This window comes from Atractosteus spatula, chromosome 6, assembly GCF_055471065.1.
Source record: "Atractosteus spatula isolate fAtrSpa1 chromosome 6, fAtrSpa1.hap1, whole genome shotgun sequence".
In the NCBI taxonomy this organism is placed as follows: domain Eukaryota; kingdom Metazoa; phylum Chordata; class Actinopteri; order Semionotiformes; family Lepisosteidae; genus Atractosteus; species Atractosteus spatula.
The window spans coordinates 4,807,560-4,826,978 of NC_142711.1; the positions used below are offsets into that span (position 1 = coordinate 4,807,560).

Below are 19,419 nucleotides of genomic sequence, written 5' to 3' on the forward strand. Positions count from 1 at the left end.
ATCACTTATCCATATTTATAGGAGGAGAATGTGTCTCCATCTTTACAACAATTGGTTTCAGATGTTCCCAGTATCTGTGGAAAATAGGTACTTATATGGAAAAATACATCTGTTGTGTATTAGGTAGGTACATATGAGATATGCACTCATAAATACTATTAGCAGTTACTACTGATATTGATAATTATTACTATAAAAGTGTTCATACGGAAGCCATTACTCTAAATGCAAACTATACATTATGCACAACATTACATCTCATTATTTACATAACCTAAATTAAAAGCAGTCTAAAATAAAGTTATAAACATTTGGGAGAAATTTAAAGATGGCAGGAGAATAGATTTACAGGAAACACAAAACTAAAAGTCATATGCTGTTCTGCATTTTTAGTGGGTTCATACTTACAAAGCAAAACCCAGTTTCAGTCTCAGCAAATCAAGGCTTGAGTTTACTAGACAATGCATTGGATTTTTAAAGTACAAATTCAAAGATATTTAAATTTAAATTGAAGGAAAAGAAGAAGACTTCCAGTTTTTAAACTGGAGTACTTCACAATGCTCGATTACAACTAAAACGAGAGAAAAAAAAACAATATATCTCTCAGTCCAACTGAATTAAGGAAAATTAACAGAACCTCTTTTAACTATCAATACTGTACATCAACATTTGAATGAAAGACACAAAATGAATTCCTTTTCATAGTGAATTCTTTCAGAACTTCAGTTCACAAAAATGTTCAAATCTTTGCATATCTACCCATGACAACAATCTGTTTTATACTGCAGGCTATAACATCTTTGAACTTGTAACCTGAGGTGCCTGTCAGGTCACGATGAGGTTTGTAGCTTTGACATCATTTCCCTGGGTATATACAGTATAAGCCCTCATGGCTCTCCTAGGCAGAAACTGGAACACAAGTAAATAAAGGGTAACATACTGCTGTAAGGTGTGATGCTAAATTAAATGTCAATAAAGCAGAGAGCTGAATCGTTTTTGTGGAGAAAAAAAGGCCAATCTGATGTTTTTTTTTCCAGACCACTATTTTTGGAGGGCTTTAAATGGAAAACAACAGTTCTAGGAAAAGAGAAAGGATTCCAAATTATCTCAAGACAGCACAAAGACGGTTCTAAATATATCTTTTTATGGTAAGAAAGGGGAGTTGTGGTCTGGAATTGCTCAGCAGAGGTCTGCCTTCATTTGCTGCGGAGGATGCTAGTATAAGAGAGTCTCACAGTGAGTCATCTCAGAGCAAATCATTAACAAAAAATGTGCTTACATGCATACCGGCTTTAATGCCAGTCTGAGAGAAGGGAGGAAGGGGAGCTTGTGACAGAATATGCTGACTATGAATCAGGCTGGAGTGAGTAACAGATTGCACATTCTGCACAGCACAGCTGCAAGATCAGACCCCTGTGTCATGTGCAGAGTGAAGAAATCCACAGCTTGGTGAATGAACAGACATACTGTAAAAATAACTACAAATTCTCGGTTAAAAGTAATGCTGCTGTTTCTATTAAACTCTTTCAGCATGTGCTTTGCATGAGAAAAACAAACTACCTGTAGATTAGAGAAAGTGAAATTTTAAGTCAGTGGGTGTAGAATTGCTGCAGGTTTTTGAGTTTATGAGAGGTAGTGAGGTAAATGAAAAAGTGTTTCCTAAAGTATATACAGTGTCTTGCAAAATTATGCAGACCCTGCCTATTGTGTCCCATTGAATGAAATTACAAAATGATGCATACTCATTTTTTTACCAAGTATTTTATTCAAAACCTGAACGCTCACACTGAATATTTCTAAGGGTAAGAAACGTTCTAATAAATAACAGTAAAAAAATACTGAAATATGGTGATTGCAAGTAATAGGTTTATTCCATGCTGAAAAGAGAAGGCTCCACAGCTGAAACATTGTGTTTTCTTTCTTCTCTTTTCAGCATGGAATAAACCTATTACTGTTTGCTAGAAGCACCTTTGGCACCAATTATAGCTGCAGGTCTTTTTGGATAGACTTTGCACACTTCCTTAGTGCCATTTCTGCCTATTCTTCTTAGCTCATTAGCAGACCCCACGTTACTGTACGTGAGCACCACTAATGGACAGCAGTTTCCAAGTCTTTCCACAGATTCTCAGCCGGATTCATGACAGGAATTTGACTTTTAGGAATTTTAGGTCTGAAGCAGGTTTTCCTCTATGCCAGTACTTTGCGTCACCTATGTTTCAATCAGTCTTGACAAGCTTCACAGTCTCTGCTGACGAGAAGCAGAACTATAACATAATGCTGCCACCATGATTGTCAGTAGGAAAGATTATGGCCAAGTGTTGTACTATAATGGGCTTTCGTCAAATATCAAATGTATAAACCACATTTGCAGTATCGTTTAAATGATTTGTTGCAAACTCTATGCGAGATCCGAGATGGGTTTTCCACTTTGCCATAGCAATCTAGGCAACTTGAACTGGGTTTGTCTTTCCGTTGCCCTAATGGTGGCATGGTGGCAGTTTCGAGGGACAGCCTGATCTAGGCAGTGTCTGGATGTCTTCTGCTTCTTAATGATGAACTTCCTCAAGCTCAAAAACACATTATGGCTCTTTGAAATGTTTTACAGCTTTCCCCTAATCTGAGTCTTTATACTGCTTTATCCCTTACCAGCTTGGTCTTCATAGTTAAATTTGTGCTTGAAATTCACTGCCTGACTTTACAGAAATCAGTATATCCGTTCTTAAATCACGTGGACAACTATTGTTGCACACAGACAGAAGCAAGATAACTAGCTGAAGGGCTTGTTAAGATAATTTTATGTACTTAAATAAATTAGGTTGTCCTCGACTTAGGTTGACTTCTCCAATTTATGACTTCTCCATTTTTCTTCATATCTGTTACCTACAGTATTTGCTATTTCTTTTTGTTTTTTGAATGTGTGACGTTCTGCATATAACCATACTGTTACCTCACAGTGTCATGTCATTGTCTCTGCAAGCTTTAGCAACAAAATGTGAAAACTATGCAAGAATCTGAATACTTTTGAAAGACACTGTATCTGCAAACATCATCTTTAACTGTTGCTGAAATTGGCAGAGAAGCCAAATAATTTGGCTAGCATTTCCCATAATTTTGTAATTTTAGACATTCAAGCTTCAAATATAAAAGACACGCAAGAATACAAAATCTGAAAGAATGTGTTGTCAACAGTATGCAATGTTTTTTTAAGTTCTTTTAAAAAAAATTAAGTTATTTTTAAAAATATGACAGCCAGACATTATTTGAAAGCAAAACAACTAACTTATTCATATTTTCTGCATGAAGCCAGTTCTCTGTTCCTGATATTTGAATAGTTTAGATCTGCAAACTTCACATGCAAATGTCATTGTTGACTGAGATACTACACTTCCTAGTTTCCTACTCTGGGCATGCCTGTAGAAATTATTCTATTTAGGCCAATTGCTTAGATCAGCCATTCATCTTAAATAAATAACTGGACATGACAGCGAATAAACTGTGGTTTAATTAAGTGAATATAATGTGGCTGGTAGTTTTATAACAGTGGACAATGCTCCTTACATTCAAATCAAACAAAGATCACCAAATAATTTTTATACTGAAGGCTTTATTTGTAATCTCACAGGTAATTTCAGAGAAAGTGTTGAATGGCTCTCAAAAAATAAAATTTGTTGACATTTCAAATAAAACACTTCAGAAATTCATTTATTTTTGAAAATGTGACGATATGGAGAATTTTTGGCTCCAAATATACAGTATAGTATTTTTCCTTCCATAACTTTGACTGGAAGACTGTAGGCATGGTACAGTATGAAGTGATTTGAATAACTGATTTTTTACAGTTCATTTACTTTTCTGTACTTCTGTCTTCTTCTTTCTCCTATCACGACTAATACTTCACAGCCCACATTCTTCTGAAAAGCATTCTCAAAGTCTAAAGCTCAGAACCGTACAGAAAAGCATTGTACCGTGGCCTTGGCAGTATAGAATAGCCTAGAGAAGCAGAACTAGTGGGCTCTGCGCCATTTAGTTCTCGTGTTGCAGCTATGCATCCCAGATGTAATCAGAAAATCTGTAAAATATCCTAAGGAAAAATAAGAGAGGACACTATATACTGTATAACAGAATATTCTGCAAGTATAAATCTAATAGAAATATACAAACCAGGAGTCAACACCAAAGTACGAAGAGCCCACCGGGCCTAAAAACAATGCAGTGCAATGCAGTATCATGTGAAAGTACTGGGATGTAATTGACTCAGTTTTGGGTCACTGCTGGTGTAAATCAAATGTAAAAAAACTGAGCTCCATATAAAACACACATGACCTGAATCTCTCTGTTCACGAAGGACGGCTCGCCAGCTCGTCGCGAAACGTGGCACGATCGCCCCTCGCTTACCGACGTGTCACCGCTAGCGAAGATATCCCGGACGTCTCGCGCGGGCTGCTTGTTCTTCTTGCGCATGGTCTGAGTGTAGTTGTCGAGGCGCTTCTTGACCATGGCGGCCTGTGTCCGGGTCAGCGTGGAGACGAGGGCCTCAGCCGGACTGTCCCCTGGCGGCCCCGACACCAGCGTGGACAGCCCCGCCTCCTGGAGCCAGGCTTCCTCCAGCTCCCCCTCTGCAAGGACAACCGCACCAGCGGGCTGCTCACAGCGCTCCTCTACTGCAGCAACACTCCCGCCTCTCTCAGACTCTTCCGGCTTTTACTCATGCATCTGTCTGGCAGTTTTCTCCCAAGAGGCTTACACACATACCTCTGTAGACAGCTGAACACGTTAACGTAGTAAAGCTCTGTGTTCAGGTGTACAGCAGTGTCCCACCAAGGCTTTGAACCCTGAACCTCCCAGTCCTGAGCCCAGAACCCTCAGTTATCCTCCAGACTACGGCTGTAATCAGACGAAACAAAACTGGAAGCTTCAAATCAAAGATCCAGTTTTATCCTCCACAATGTAAGAAGTATTCACCTTTGACATTCAACTGAAACAGTGCTGTTTCCAGATTTGTTTAGTTAAACAGATATTAAAAAAACCTAATAGCGAATATTTTTAAAGCCTATTGAGTACTGACTTAACCTAGCCAGAAGTACTAAAGATTCTAGGTGAAATAACTGATATGAAATAGCAAGTGCCAATGCTTAAGACCGTCTCTCCATACGAATATATATTCCATGTTTCTATCATCATTTCCATCATTATCATCATCAACATTTCCATTTACATGTCCGTCCATCCATTTTCTAACTACTCTGTGCAATTCAGGGTCATGGGGGAGCCAGAGCCTATCTTGGCAAGCAACGGGCGCAAGGCGGGGTACACCCCGGACAGGACACCAGTCCATCACAGGGCACACACAGACATAAACACACACACTCACTAAGGGGCCAATTCTCCCAGCAGCCATTTAACCTATCAGCACTACCAGCACTTTCCTGCTTACCCAGAGCTGTTGTTAAGCAGTAAAGTAAACGGGCTGTGGGAGGAAACATTGGAGGAACTCAGGGAGAAAACACAAACTCTACACAGACAGCACCCCAGGAATTGAACCCAGGGCTCCAGCGATGCCAACTACCTCGCCACTATGCAACCCACATTCTCCATTTATACACTCAAAATAATGTAACAGCTAATTAAATGACTCAATTTCTTACCTAATCAAAATCCACAAAAGAGTGCAACAGTTTCTAAGTCTAGTTGAAGCCAGACGCCGTCCAGAAAGAGCAAACTAGCAGCCCCTGTCCTCACTTACCATCAGCAGATCTGACCTCGATCACCTCTTCCTGGGCGCTGTCACAGTCCTCCTCGATGCTCTTCACCTCGCTCCAGTAGTCCTCCATGGCACTGCTGTCCAGGGAGTCCTGCGACACTGACCGGGCAAAGGAAGGCGGGTGCAGGGAGTCCTGAGAGATCATCCTGCTGGTCTCCTGGTAGCGCGCTTTCCTGCAAACCACAACATCGGGCGTGTAACTCCATCATGGGGTCTCCTAGTAGGACACGTGATGTACCTTTTGTGTGTGCAAACCTGGCCTGGGAAAGTCGGGTCACAATGTCAATACTGAGAAACCTCAATAATTTTAAAATGAGAAAGGACCCTGCTTTGAGCAAAAAGTAGCGCAACACCACTTCAGCTTCTGCTTTTCATATGGAAAGCTGTGAGAATCATGTCTCCCACAGCATTGCTGTCAATTCATTTAAAAAGTTCATATAGAAAAATCAGTGCAATATATCCTTAGATCTTTGTCTTGTGTTTTCCTTTCATCCCACAAAAACTACTTTAACACCATTAATTTTTGTAATAAACAGTTTCTAAATTCACACAGCTACAACATCACATCTGATTCGACGTGCATTTTGTTTAAGTGCTCTGTGTGATTCCTACAGAATAAATACATATTTTAATAAAAAATAATGGAATGTTTTTTTTATTCTCAGGAAGGAACTGCTTCTAATATTATAGAATATATTCCCATATTATAGATGTATTATAGAATAGTTTTGTTTTAAATAGTAACAGATATTAACCTCAACCATGAGTGCACAAAAAACTGCTCATTGTGCAAAGCAAAGTGAGAACTGCACTTCACTGATGTGCCTTTTATCAAGGTTTTGGATCTTATTCTCTTTCAGTCACTTTCTAGGTTTGTCTCATATCACAAAATTGTCAAGACAGGAAACAATTATACTCACAAAATATTACAGTATTTGTTACGGTGTAAAACAGTTCTAAAGCAGAAGCCTTAACTAGAACTCCTGAACCTTGTAGCTCACAGCCTGCAGCGAACATGAAAAGGACTGGGTTCTTTTTAATGGGGAGTTCTCAAGACAAAACCCCCGACATCTGAGTCAGTGGCACCCCTGTCTCCGGCTGGGCACTGGTATTGAGAGTTGGCACATGGGCCAGGGGCACAGATGTTTGTGTTTCTTCAATGAGTGTGCTGACACGCACCGCCATATTCAGCTAAACTGTAAACGGTAAAGCGACATATAGGTATGGAAAAGTTAAAATGTTTAGTGTTAAAATTATTTTTAGGTTCATGGACATAGCCACAGTTTATAAATCAAACCCTGTGGGGATATATGTTAGTGAATAGAAACCCATGTGATTCCACTGTGATTTGGATGCTGTAAGTTTCAAGATCCAAGAGCTTTAAAAAATTAAATAAAAACTTAAATGCAGACCTATTCATTATTTTACAGTAAATTGGGGTGCAAAGTGACAAACTGATGATCTGTAGTGTACATCACCCAAAAAGTCAGCCCCAGTCTAGAAACATGTCACTTATATTCAGATACTTTAAAAAAAACACGTTCTGGCCAAAGGTGGCAGCTGCTGATAAAAATAACTTCAAGTTCAATTACAGAGCACAACCATATACTGTAACATCATGGGATTATGAAACATTTTGGTCTGGGGGTCTTTTTTTATTTGCTGATATTGTTGTAGGTTTTAATATTCAGCCTAAATCTAGGTTTTCCTAATAGAACAGAAAAGACAGTGCAGGAAGACATCAAAATCTTATGAATCAGACCAGGTAAGTAATTATGCCCTTGAGTCACGAATTCTGTGGTCATTGAAGAAGAAAAAAAGCGCTGCTAAAAAAACAAATACAGAAAAAAAAAACATCACAATGAACATAAATCTAATAAGAGGCCCAATACAAATACCTGGGAAAGTGATAACTTTGAAACAAACTAGCAAAGTTCTAAAATATAAGCTACCTGTACCATGTTACTGTATGTATTTAAAAGGATATTGATAGTACTGTGCACAGTGCAGACATTCAGAATGAGTTCTGTTAAAGCAGCTTACAGGGTTGTGCTTAACGGTTCTCTTTCTTCTTTTTTCCAGCAGGGAATAAACCTATTACTTGTTCCTTTGCAGCCTACGCATGCTGACGCAGCTCCCCACCTGAACTATTACAGGGTTGTGTACCATTAAAAGCTGACAAATGCAAAAGGCCACCAATGACATCATTGTGTTCTTCTTGCTTAATAAGGATTTATTACTTGTCTTGAAGGATTAGCCTCTTGTACTGCTGAGAAATAATACATATTCACCAAACCTCTGTCAGGGGTTTACTGCTTCCTAATCTAGTTAGACAAAAAGCCATACTACATGCTGGGAACAACAAGACCATATAAAGCAATGGGCCTCCAGTCATATTGAAATGAGTTTTATATCACCCAGGACCTTATCACACTTCACACAGATTCAGATCGGACATTTGGGCATTTGTGAACGGGAAGCTCACGTGATTATTCTTGTTTGATATGACTTACTTTCACTGTAAGCTTCCACCCAATTCAATACAGACCTTGAAAAAATGGATAGTCTTTCTGTATATATATTTTACCTTTGAGAGAGTCTATGTTTTAAGAATAAGATAAAGAAATAGACAACAGGACAACTGAATGTTTGTAGAATGTCAAAATAATTAGTATTTGAAAAAAGTTAATACAATTTGATAAATCACTCTCATTCATTTTTATTTCCTATGTAATTTGGCAAACACTTTTCTTTAAAAATGTTCACATTTTTTATTTGAGAGAGGACTACAGAAAATAGTTGGTTTTTTCTGTCGCATAGCACATGAAAATTTGCACTGTGCTTACATATTGTTCGATTATGTCATGATATTCATGTATTGTAACATACAATATTTATTGACAATTTTTGTTTGAGAATTACAGTATATAGTCATTTTCTTGTATGGATTTCCTTCAAGATTTCCTGTGAAAATGCATACTAAGCGCTAACATGAAAAATAAAAATTCCTTTTATCTAATCTAATACACAAACCAGGCATAATTACATATCAAAGAAAAGAGTTGTAATATATGACAATTTAAACTTGCATCTGATTTCGGTCATTTCAAATTCACCAACACAGTACAACAACTACAGGTATTTTAGAGCTTGTAACGTTTTTATTTTCTGTTTTTTTTAGCGCTTTGAATACCCCAGGTGAGACTATAAAGAAGGTAGGAAGCAGAATGAAGAAGTCTTTTGTTCTTATATACTGTAAAAAACAAATAAGCTCTTGGGTTTAGCTTCAGAACTGAAAGAAATGACATGTTTGCTTTTTTCCATCCTCAAACACAACTCTCCGAGATGGGCATCTGTAGTGGGATCAAACGAATTACTTGAACTGCTATCGGGGTTCTATGACTGGATCTGTTAGTGAAAGTCTGCAGCTTTTTTTTTACAAACATGTGCTTCTTGGCTTCAGGTGCCAAAGTCAACAAATCTCAGTGAACATTGTGAAAGTCTGTGTTTGCCCCGCACAGCTTCATGTACTGTAACTGACTTTCAAGAGCAGATGTCAAATAGCTTTCAGCCTCATGAAAACCAGATTAGACCACTTTCAGGTCCTTAACAAATCTTAATTAACCTATTGCAATAATGGGATCATTGACATAGATAAGAACAGACACAAACTAGAACTGATTGCATACTCTTTAATTTACTGTAAATTTAAGCCTTGGTGGTACTGATTTGCTGCCTTCTCAGGAAAACACTAAAAACATCCAGGCAAGATTTAGAGCTTCAATAAATCTGTGTATTATGTGGGCAATTCTAGTGTTTGTGTCACCTTGATAAAACACATTAAAAAATATAACATGAAATCAAACTGAAAATACAGTTACAAATGAGTTAAACATCTTCATTTGACAAAATACTTATCCATATGAAAGTGGGGACTGCAAAATGTTCACTAATTCAGGCACTGTATGTCTAAGCTATGAATATGTTAGACATCAGATGTTTTCTTTTGACACTTTGGTTACTAGAACAAAGCTGATAGTGAAATATTCCCTTTTGTTTTCTGTGGCTGGGAGACTAGACCAGATACTAGATGACCTAATATCTCGAATGTGAGTGGTAAGTCACAGCATTCCGGACACATTTATAGATGATAATACTTTTCTTCTCAAAGCCGAATCAGATTGGATAACAGGGTTCTTGAGGAAAGAACTCATAAACTTTCAAGTAATCTACCTAATTCTCAACCATTTTTCTGAATAACACTTACATTCTAAGTACTGTACCTCTGAGGTCCTTTCTGTGATATGGCTGGGTGAAATCTACAAATAATTTACTCACCTTCACAAATCTGAAAGCCTGTATCTTATCCAAGCATAGTATGTCTTTGTATACAGAAAAATGTATCCTTATAGTACACCAATAATTATGGCAGGCATTTTCAGTACAATAAAACAATACTGTACAATAAAAATACAATACTTGTATTTTTCATCACAATTTTTGAGACAATTCGTTCTCTTAAATATAATGTTTTTTGTACGTTATTTTGACTTACTGCACAACATAAGGGCAGTTCTCAGCACTCAGTTGCCACATAAAATAGTTTGTTCTGGATTTGCCTAACTGAGCCTCCAATTTACAGTACTTTGTTTTTACGAGCATGTCTTTGCTATTGTTGTCCATATTTCAACAAGATACTTCCAGAAATATTGTTCAGCATGAAATTGCCACAAGTGGAGTATATATTAATCAAATGTAATCATATAAAATCCTACAATTATGGACAGTTTTCTCTCAATTAAAATGCAGAGATTACTTTATGACTATTACATAGGTATGTATACAGCTGGAATTTAAAAGTCAATTCCACTAAATATGAGATAAGTCCAATGTGTTGCTGATTTAAAGAGACCTATAAAACGTTAAGAATACAGATGTCCTGAACCAGGTTGGATCCCACAGTTCAGCATTGTGGATGCTACATCTAACATCTTAGATTCCTGCAAATAAACATATTCACAGACAATCTGATGAAATGTATTTATCAACATATTATGCCTGGTTAAAACTAATGAGAGAATTAAACTTCTTTGGTAAAACAGACGTGTAATCAATTTGAACTGCAGTCAAATGTCAGCCATTGCAATCTCTTACTCTAATCAACACCACCTGAATGTCTACTAACAAGAGCACCTAATCACTGTAGATCACTGTAGCAGCACTTAAAGTAATGAGCACCCAATGCAAATCGCTGTGCTGTAATTAATCTGAGAGAACTCTGTGATATTTATCCTGTTCTTTCCAAATTGTGTCACTTGATTATTTCACAAACTGCATATGGGCCATTAATCTTTCTGAACGTGAACTAACTTTCAGGAAATGTGAAAGAGAAGCTGCAGAGTACATTTCACTCAGAAATGCAATTAAACTGAAATTGAATCAATGTTTCCCTTCTTCCACTTTATCTATCTTAGATATGTATCTAAATCCAAAACAGTCACAGAAAAGAGGAACTAAAACGCAATTCTAAGACATGAATTCGGCTAACAGCTCACAGCTAGCTGGCAGATAAGATGGCAAGCCAAGCTAGTGTAACACCTAATCACCATCACAGCTAGCTCTCTTTTTCTGATAACTGTCACTGGTGTGGGCTAAGGATTAAGGACCTTAATGATAATATTACTGTCGTTGTTTCAGGTGAGAAAGATAAATGGTTATGCACTCATGAGCAAAGCCAACACTGCAATGAATTCTACTAAGAATGTCATCTCATGCTATATCTGGGTCATGTTAGCATCTATGTCCTGGTTTCCCCAAGCAGAAGCACGAAAGGTAGGCTGGCAATAGTTGTCCAGTGGTCTCTCGGCAAACACAGCAACCCTTGCAACCTCCCAGATGTGCAACAGATGTGCAGCCTGTGATGTGTTGAAAGGGGAGTAGCTCAAAGGTGGGCAGGGGAGGAGTCAGCCTAAACTCCCTCCCCCCTCCCCCGTGTGCTTTCACAGGTTTCATAGCCAAGAGCCCAGAGGTGAGAAACATACAACTGGCAACTCCAAAATCCAAAATGAGGTGGGCATAATAAAAATGTGATTCTACTTAAAAAAACAGAAACAAAGCTATACGGACTGTAAATTGTTTTTGGAGTTTATGTTTTATTCTAGCGAGATTCTTTTTTTCTCACATGTCCATGCCAATTACTTGCTGGAAGTCAACGCTGACATCAAAAAATTATTCCAATACCAAAAAGAAAAAGCAATCCCTGACAAGTTGTCTGCTAACAGATACCAGCCTGACTGTGTCTCATGTAAAAGGAACCATTTAATTTTTATACCTGGATATCATCTGTTTCATACACAGCTAATTCCAGTATACATCCATTTCTTTTTAAATACCTGACCAAAACAACCTTAAATGTCCTTTCAGACTTAGATTAAGATAAAAATGATTTCAGAAAGGACATGTGGGGCTCTAAAGGTAATGTGGCAAAAGGATTCTAAAACATAAATTGTTAATAAATACTGTACATAAAAAACCTGATTTCCATCATCTGAAACTGGTTTATTCCTAGTAAGTCTCATAATTAACATGAAGAATAGTATGTAGGACAGTACTAACTCCCTGGACAGGATGCCAGTCCATTACGGGAAGTGATTATGTATTTAACCAAGCAAAAACCTTTATTTCTTACGTGTGTGAGAATGAAATGAGTGTAAAACAACTCAGGTAACACCAATGAGATCAAATCAAAGTTCTAAATCACAGTGCCTGTCTAGTCTTGCACTGACTCGTTCATGTATCTTATCGAAAGACGGCAAACTTAAAGCACAGTATTGTTAGCAAATATACAACAGGCAGCAGTTGTTTTTTTTGTCCTTTTCAAGACTTTATCTGCAGTACACATTCAGCCACAGTGGAAAGTGCCAACATCACAGTAGCCCAGTCAGTGGTGGTCAGTGTACCTTCATTAAGTGAAAATCTCATTAAGGTCATGATGACCTTTGAGTTGCATAACACACATCTCTAAAGAAACTGGACTATTTTTTCTCAAAACAGGATAAAGCATATGCAAAGATGTGGTCTTTGGTGAATGATGTTAAGCTCGCGAAACCGATAAGCAATTAGCTCACATTTTATATTACATTTGGCACCTAATAACATGGGAAAACCTCTTTTACCAATAACACCATAGGGTAAGCGTTGCTTTATTGTTTCACTTGTATATTTGCTTCATTTCCAAGTAAATTTGAAAAGATTTATTTTATTTTAAGTCTTCACAAATATATTTTGTAGAAGTACAGCTGATATCTCCATACTGTATGCATTTTCAGTATTTCAGTAAGATCTTCGCGAATGGTTAGTTTCATAACAACACAATATCAGGATGGTACAGAGAACTGCATATGAAGACAGGATATTTTCCCATTCAAAATCTCGTAACTAACCAAATCAGTGAAGCATTCATCTCTTGTACAGAGAGAGGAAAATGAAAACATAAAACGTACAACAAAAAGATTGATAGGGGAAGCCAGTGATAAATACTATGGCAAATTTCCCAAGAACAGCTTGCTTTATGGTGTATACATTTGTAATATGCTGAAATAGATACTTGTACTTTACCTTGTGGCTATCATAATTTAAACAGTTTATTTTTAGTGCTGAGTTATGTTTATTCATTCAAGTCTTCTTTGATCTGTAACATTTATGTACAGTAACTGTACATGCATGTTCTTTTATTGTGGGCGTACAGTAACTTTATAATCTTTACTAAAAAAGATCACTCACATTTGAACAGTCTGTGGTTTTGCATTTCGCACTGTGTGGATTTGTAAAAATATCTGAGATACCTTCCACTGTGATGTCATGAGAGTACAGTGCAATTCATCAGAGTGGAATTTTCTGTTAGTTTTTTTAGTTTTCTGTTTCTGTTTTCTGTCAGCTTCTTATGAACGTAAGTCTGCAAACAAGGGTAGGACTTGAAATCTAGGAAACTAACTTCACGTACATGAGTCAAAACTATATGACACGAGTACAACTTCAATCTGAGAAGTATATACAATATATATTTTTGATTCCAGTTTCCCAACCTAACGTCAAACAGCTGTGCTCTCCTTTTCAAAATACCTTCTCACACTATGCTTTAGGAAATTAATTTTATTTGATTATGAATTTGGGCATGCACTGTAGCATAACTTTATATTTTTATATTTTCCAGTAGCCTGTAACAGATGTAGCAGGACATCTGAAGCCTCAAAATCTCTCTGGGCAGCACCATCAGTGGTATATTTAATAGAAAAGAAAAGTCATTTTGCTTAGGTTTGGACTTCCATAGCTACCTAGCTAGTCTTTAATTAAAGGCACAGACATTTCCTAAATTAGTAGAGATTTCTGTATACTTAATTCTGGAACAGAATTAAGTAAAATTTAACTAAATTATGTTATTTACAGTATTACTGCACAGTAAGAGAAGCTATTTCATCCATGGTTAGTATTAATCAACTAATACTTTGTTTGACTTTTTTTTTTACTTTTACTACGAAAGATAAAACAAAACAGAAAATACATTACCAAACAAATCTGAAAGGGAAAATAAAATTCCATTACCTCCCAAATTCTTATCTGAGCACACGACAGGAACTTGTTAACCACAGAAAGATCCAGCCATCTTCCCTTTGGTAGCAGAGCCTCTCAAAACCGCCAGAAAGAAACTGAGAGTTACTGGTGTGCTCAGGATTTCCTCTGGTAGTGAACTCAGGATCTACTGTATCTGATATGGACAGGACTCCAGCCCACATACCTTAATCTGTTTCCACAGTCAGGAGTAAGTTTCCAGCTTCCCCCTCTCTCTCTTGCTCTCTCCCTGTGAGCTTCTCTCACTCTCCGTCTGTGTGCACCTCCCTCTTAAGTGCTGGATCAAGCCTCCCAGGATCCGGACATGTTTACTGAATGACTGTTAAAGACAACTGGATCAACATGTTCGGAATAATCAATAAAGTACTGTATGCTACGTTACTAATGCATACGGTAAATGAAGAGATTCCACCGATCTCTTCAAATACAGTCAAATACCGTTACTGTTCCAACGGTAAAAGATAATGACGTTATTTTTAAACAATATTATGTATATAATGTAAAGCACTTTAACTAATGCTGTTCAAAATATTTTTTAGATTTAGCAAACTTCTGTTCTGTGCTGATGCTGTAAAAATATGTGGTTTAAAATCTGTAAAATAAGGGAGAAATACCAGTATTTTAAGTTTTTTTTATGAGCAACAATCTCTTAAATATCCTGATGTATAACGTAGTGTACTGTAGTTTATGGTATTGTCTTCTCACTGGGGAAGGGTCAACAGTAAGCTTTCCTATATAGCATTGTAAGTATTATCATTTAAAAAAAATCCAAGCTGAATGTGTTTCCCCAGAAGGACTGACACAAAAGAGCATGAGGTACTCCAGCAGGTTTTAAGAGGATGGCTCTAAGACAAGCTAATATAACAGTGTAAAGTTATTCACAGCCCCTTGAGGTGCAATTAATTCAAATACGAGGAACCCTGCTGTATAGTATATACACTTTATTTAATCTGCCTATGTAACCATCACTGCATGACACACATGACACTCCAGGTTTCTATACTGAGCCTTATTGAAAAATCGCGTCAGACGTATTTTAATAAAATGTGAAAGGTGTTGCTGATTGAATTCTATTCAGTACAAAACAATGTAACCACAATGTGACAATAAGAAGAAACCAACTCTAAATTTCAAAACCACTGAGACCTTCCTGAAAATGCGATTGTGGAAGCAATTTTTTTTGTATGTTTCTCAAATCAAGCCTTCAGCCAGCACAAAAACACAGAAGCAACAAAGAGGGTTAGTTGGCCTACTAGTCCCTCATACTGTTAGGTGGTTGTTGGTCCTAGAATTTCATAAGCTCTTTCTCAAATCCTCCTAGGACATATTCTTAGCCAAATCAGTTTTTTTCACTCCGCCAGCTTTACATAAGAAGTACAACCAGAAGATCATCTATTTCCATCTGTGTCCTCAGGTACAAGTTGAAGCTGTTTACAACTCCAGCCTTTCGGATTTCAAAGACCTACAGCAAATTTCTAACCAAAAAAGCTAAAGCAGTACATTCTTCTTCTGGTCTGACACAGTCACAACTTCGCTATTGACCTAACCGCTAAAGTTTCAGATCAGATATCAAGTCTGACTTTAATTTTAAATGCCACGAAATATATCCTGTGTATATGCTGTATTTCCACCTGTTTAATCGAAATACCTAAGTAGCTGACAGAACCCTTTCAATACAGTTTAAGCTCCTTGCTGTTATGTGCTTTTCCATACTTTTCCCTCTGTTAAACCTTAACCTCAGTTTACTGAAAGATGCGCAGATTGTTTGTGGAGAAAAATGAAAGCATAAAGTTAACATTCTAGACCTGCCAAAACCCTTCATAGGCCCCCAGAATCCCCCAGCAGAGTATCATGTATCGTGGTGTTCCCATACTGTTTACTGTTTACTCTTACAAAAATGCTGGCCATCTATTTTCAAAAATAGTAGCTCTGTCACCTTGTAGAAATCAACTTTAGTTGTACAAAAAAGACAGGGCAAGGAATACAAGAATCCGCAATCAAAATGTTTTCTTTAAATTGAAAGATGAATCATACACTGAACTATTGCAGACCAATAGAGCAAGTACATTATATCATAAAAATGTCACAGGACAACCAATATCATTTTGTATATGAACAGCTGTCTTTTGGGGTCTTTTGGAAAGTTTACTGTCATACAACAAGAGCATATTCCTTGCCCACAGGAAAGAGAGCTAAATATTAAAATATTAAATATTCTTTGCTCTTGTGTTTGGAGGCACTTCATGCAAAATTACACTTTCACAACTAACAGGAAATCCATAAACACCAGCCAGCAACTTTATCACCCTGCAACTCATAACTAGCAGCCCGCTGAAGCTCAGCAGGTGTGAGCCTGGCCAGTACCTAGATGGGAGACCTCCTGGGAAAGCTGAGGCTGCTGCTGGAAGAGGTGTTAGTGGGGCCAGCAGGGGAGCACTCACCCTATGGTCTGTGTGAGTCCTAATGCTTCAGTATAGTTATAGGGACACTGTACTGTAAAAAGGCACTATCCTTTGGAAGAGATGTGGTCATTAAAAATTTCAGGGCGTTTCTCGAAACGAGTAGGGGTGTTGACCCTGGTGTCCTGACCAAACTCCCCCCTGGCCTTTACCAATCATGGCCTCCTAATAACCCCCATCTATAAACTGGATTCATCTCTCTGCTCTCCTCCCCACTGAGAGCTGGTGTGTGGCGAAGGTACTGGTGCACCATCCAGGTGGGGCTGCACACTGGTACTGGCACTGGTGGAGGGGAGTTCCCATTACCTGTAAAGGGGGTTGAGTGGAGTAATCGGAAAAGCACTATATAAGTATAAGAATTATTTATTATTTATTAGAAACCACTTAAAATTAAAAGAAGAAGAAACATGCTTGCACAAACAAATGTTTCCTGTTCCCTAAAATCAGTTTACTTTGGTGTTCTGACATGAGTTCACAAAGTCACACATGCACACTGTTCCGTTTCTGTTCTGTCATGCACTTTAGATTATGCACTGGTAATCCTAAATGCTCTTTAGATTAAAAAGGGATGAATCCAAAAATACAGACACAGTAAGAAGTGCACACGTAATTCCAGCAATACAGAAGAACAGCTGTTATGCTTGACAGTCTGGCAGACAGACCTGCATGTATCTTATAAACAAGGTAGATATAAAAGCCATTTAATCTCAAAATACTGTTCTGGAAGTAACTAACACTTTAGTGGTGCAAATGAACCACATCATTGGAATAAAAAAGACAAGCATTTTTTCAATAAAAAATTAAATAAAAAAGAATATCCTACCCAGTTGTAAGTAAGTCAGCAAACTCCTGTTCTGCTGGGGCAATTTGCATGCACAGCTATAATCAAGATTTAGATTGATCTTTGGGCAGGTATAGGGAACTGTAGCCTATCTAACATCTACTGTCAATCCAGGACCAGGAAATAACATGCACAGGTGCTTTGCAGATTCAATCATCAGTTAAAACACTATGTTCTATTCCTTGTGTCTGAGTTATGGTTCTAAATCACCAAGACTAAAACAAAATAAAAGTAATCAAACACCAGTAACGTGGACAGATCAGTTCCATTTATTTCCATTCTGAGCTCAGCTTCCTCCATATTTCACTAATAAAATAGAAACATCTGGTCCATTCAGAGGTCAGCAGCGTACTGTAAATATGCAAATCTAGTTCATTTTAAACTAACAAATGTGACATGGACTAGGGGTCTACTGAGTTACAAACTGTAGCATGATGTCCCTCATCACTTCCTTACTTTTTACACCCTTTTTCGACCCTTAATTCATGGTCTTGAACTGCATGTGTTCGTGACAATTGTCTGGGGTGAGATCCCTGATCTGATCAGATAATAGAGACAGCGAGTAGCAGGATCCAAACCTACAACAAGGGAAAACCCCTTGATTGCACTGCAATACATACTGAATTTACATACTTACTACACTCACATTAAATGCAAAGAAGCTTCAAAGCTGCTGACCAAGGTGAAGATCTACGAGATCAATCTACAGGAATCCGCAGGGATCCGTCTTAGGGCCATTTTTTTCTTCATATCGATGATCTAGATTCTGGTATTGTTAATAACTTAAGTCAATGTAGTTGATTATGTTTTATATAAGTACAGGTATTTGCCTGCAGGCAGAAAAAGCAAAACTATCAATAGAAAATGGGAAATGGAGATAGAAGAGGTTACTTGAAGAGGAAACTAATAGGTGTTTATTTGATACATCATTTACATCTTCTAGGTGTTGTGAAGAATGAATTAAAATGTAAACAAAATGTTAAGATATATAGTTAAAAGCACATCACTTCAATCATGCACTATTACTATATATAATAGGTTTATTCCATGCTGAAAAGAGAAGAAAGAAAACAACGTTTCACCTGGGGACCGAAATGTTGTGTTTTCTTTCTTCTCTTTTCAGCATGGAATAAACCTATTACTTGTTCCCATTATATAATAATACAGTTTCATTTAGAGTATTGTGTCGTTTTGAGAAAATATATTCCTTTTCTACTCTGCAATCAGTCAAGAAAAGAGAAATCCAGAAGAATTATGCATGAAAGAACTGAACGTTTCTAGTCCAGAACAGAGAGGATTGTGAGGGGATTTGATCCAAGAGTCAAGACATATCAACCCAGTGAACCTCTTCCTAATGAGCAGAGAAACCAGAGGACACAAGTGGAAACTATGGGGAACTGCATTTAAAACAGAGAACAGAGGTACTTTACCCCAAGGGTTGTGGGTGTATGGAACAAACTATCCACCCAGTTTGCAATACTTACAAAAAGCAAAATGTTTAATAAACTGTCCTATTAATACCTTTTAGTAATTGTATTTTTAATTTTTCTGTAACTCTGCTAATGTGATTGATTAGAAGCTGATGCATTCACTATAGATAATATAAGCAAACCACACTTCCCAGATATTACAAGGAACTGTTCCTTCTTTATTTCTAAATTTGTGTTACTATAGTAGAAAGCCAGTAGCAAGAAGGAAGATTACGATTATGATTATTACCTATTTTAGGC

The 19,419-nt window shown here is 37.4% G+C and overlaps 1 protein-coding gene across 7 annotated transcripts in view; it reads right to left on the reverse strand.

The window, feature by feature from the left end:
* The window catches only part of arhgap28 (Rho GTPase activating protein 28), a 53,616-nt gene that overhangs the window by 18,048 nt on the left and 16,149 nt on the right, over window positions 1-19,419 (reverse strand). For 5 of the 7 annotated variants that reach the window (XM_088918837.1, XM_088918838.1, XM_088918843.1 and 2 more), the window contains 2 exons: window positions 5,744-5,934; window positions 4,396-4,616 (listed from right to left, as the gene is read on the reverse strand). In XM_088918837.1, the coding sequence (XP_088774963.1) occupies window positions 4,396-4,616; window positions 5,744-5,934 (412 nt within the window). Of the gene's footprint in view, window positions 1-4,395; window positions 4,617-5,743; window positions 5,935-14,362; window positions 14,491-14,555; window positions 14,709-19,419 lie in introns of those variants that run through there. The other 2 variants (XM_088918844.1, XM_088918839.1) reach the window with 2 other exon arrangements.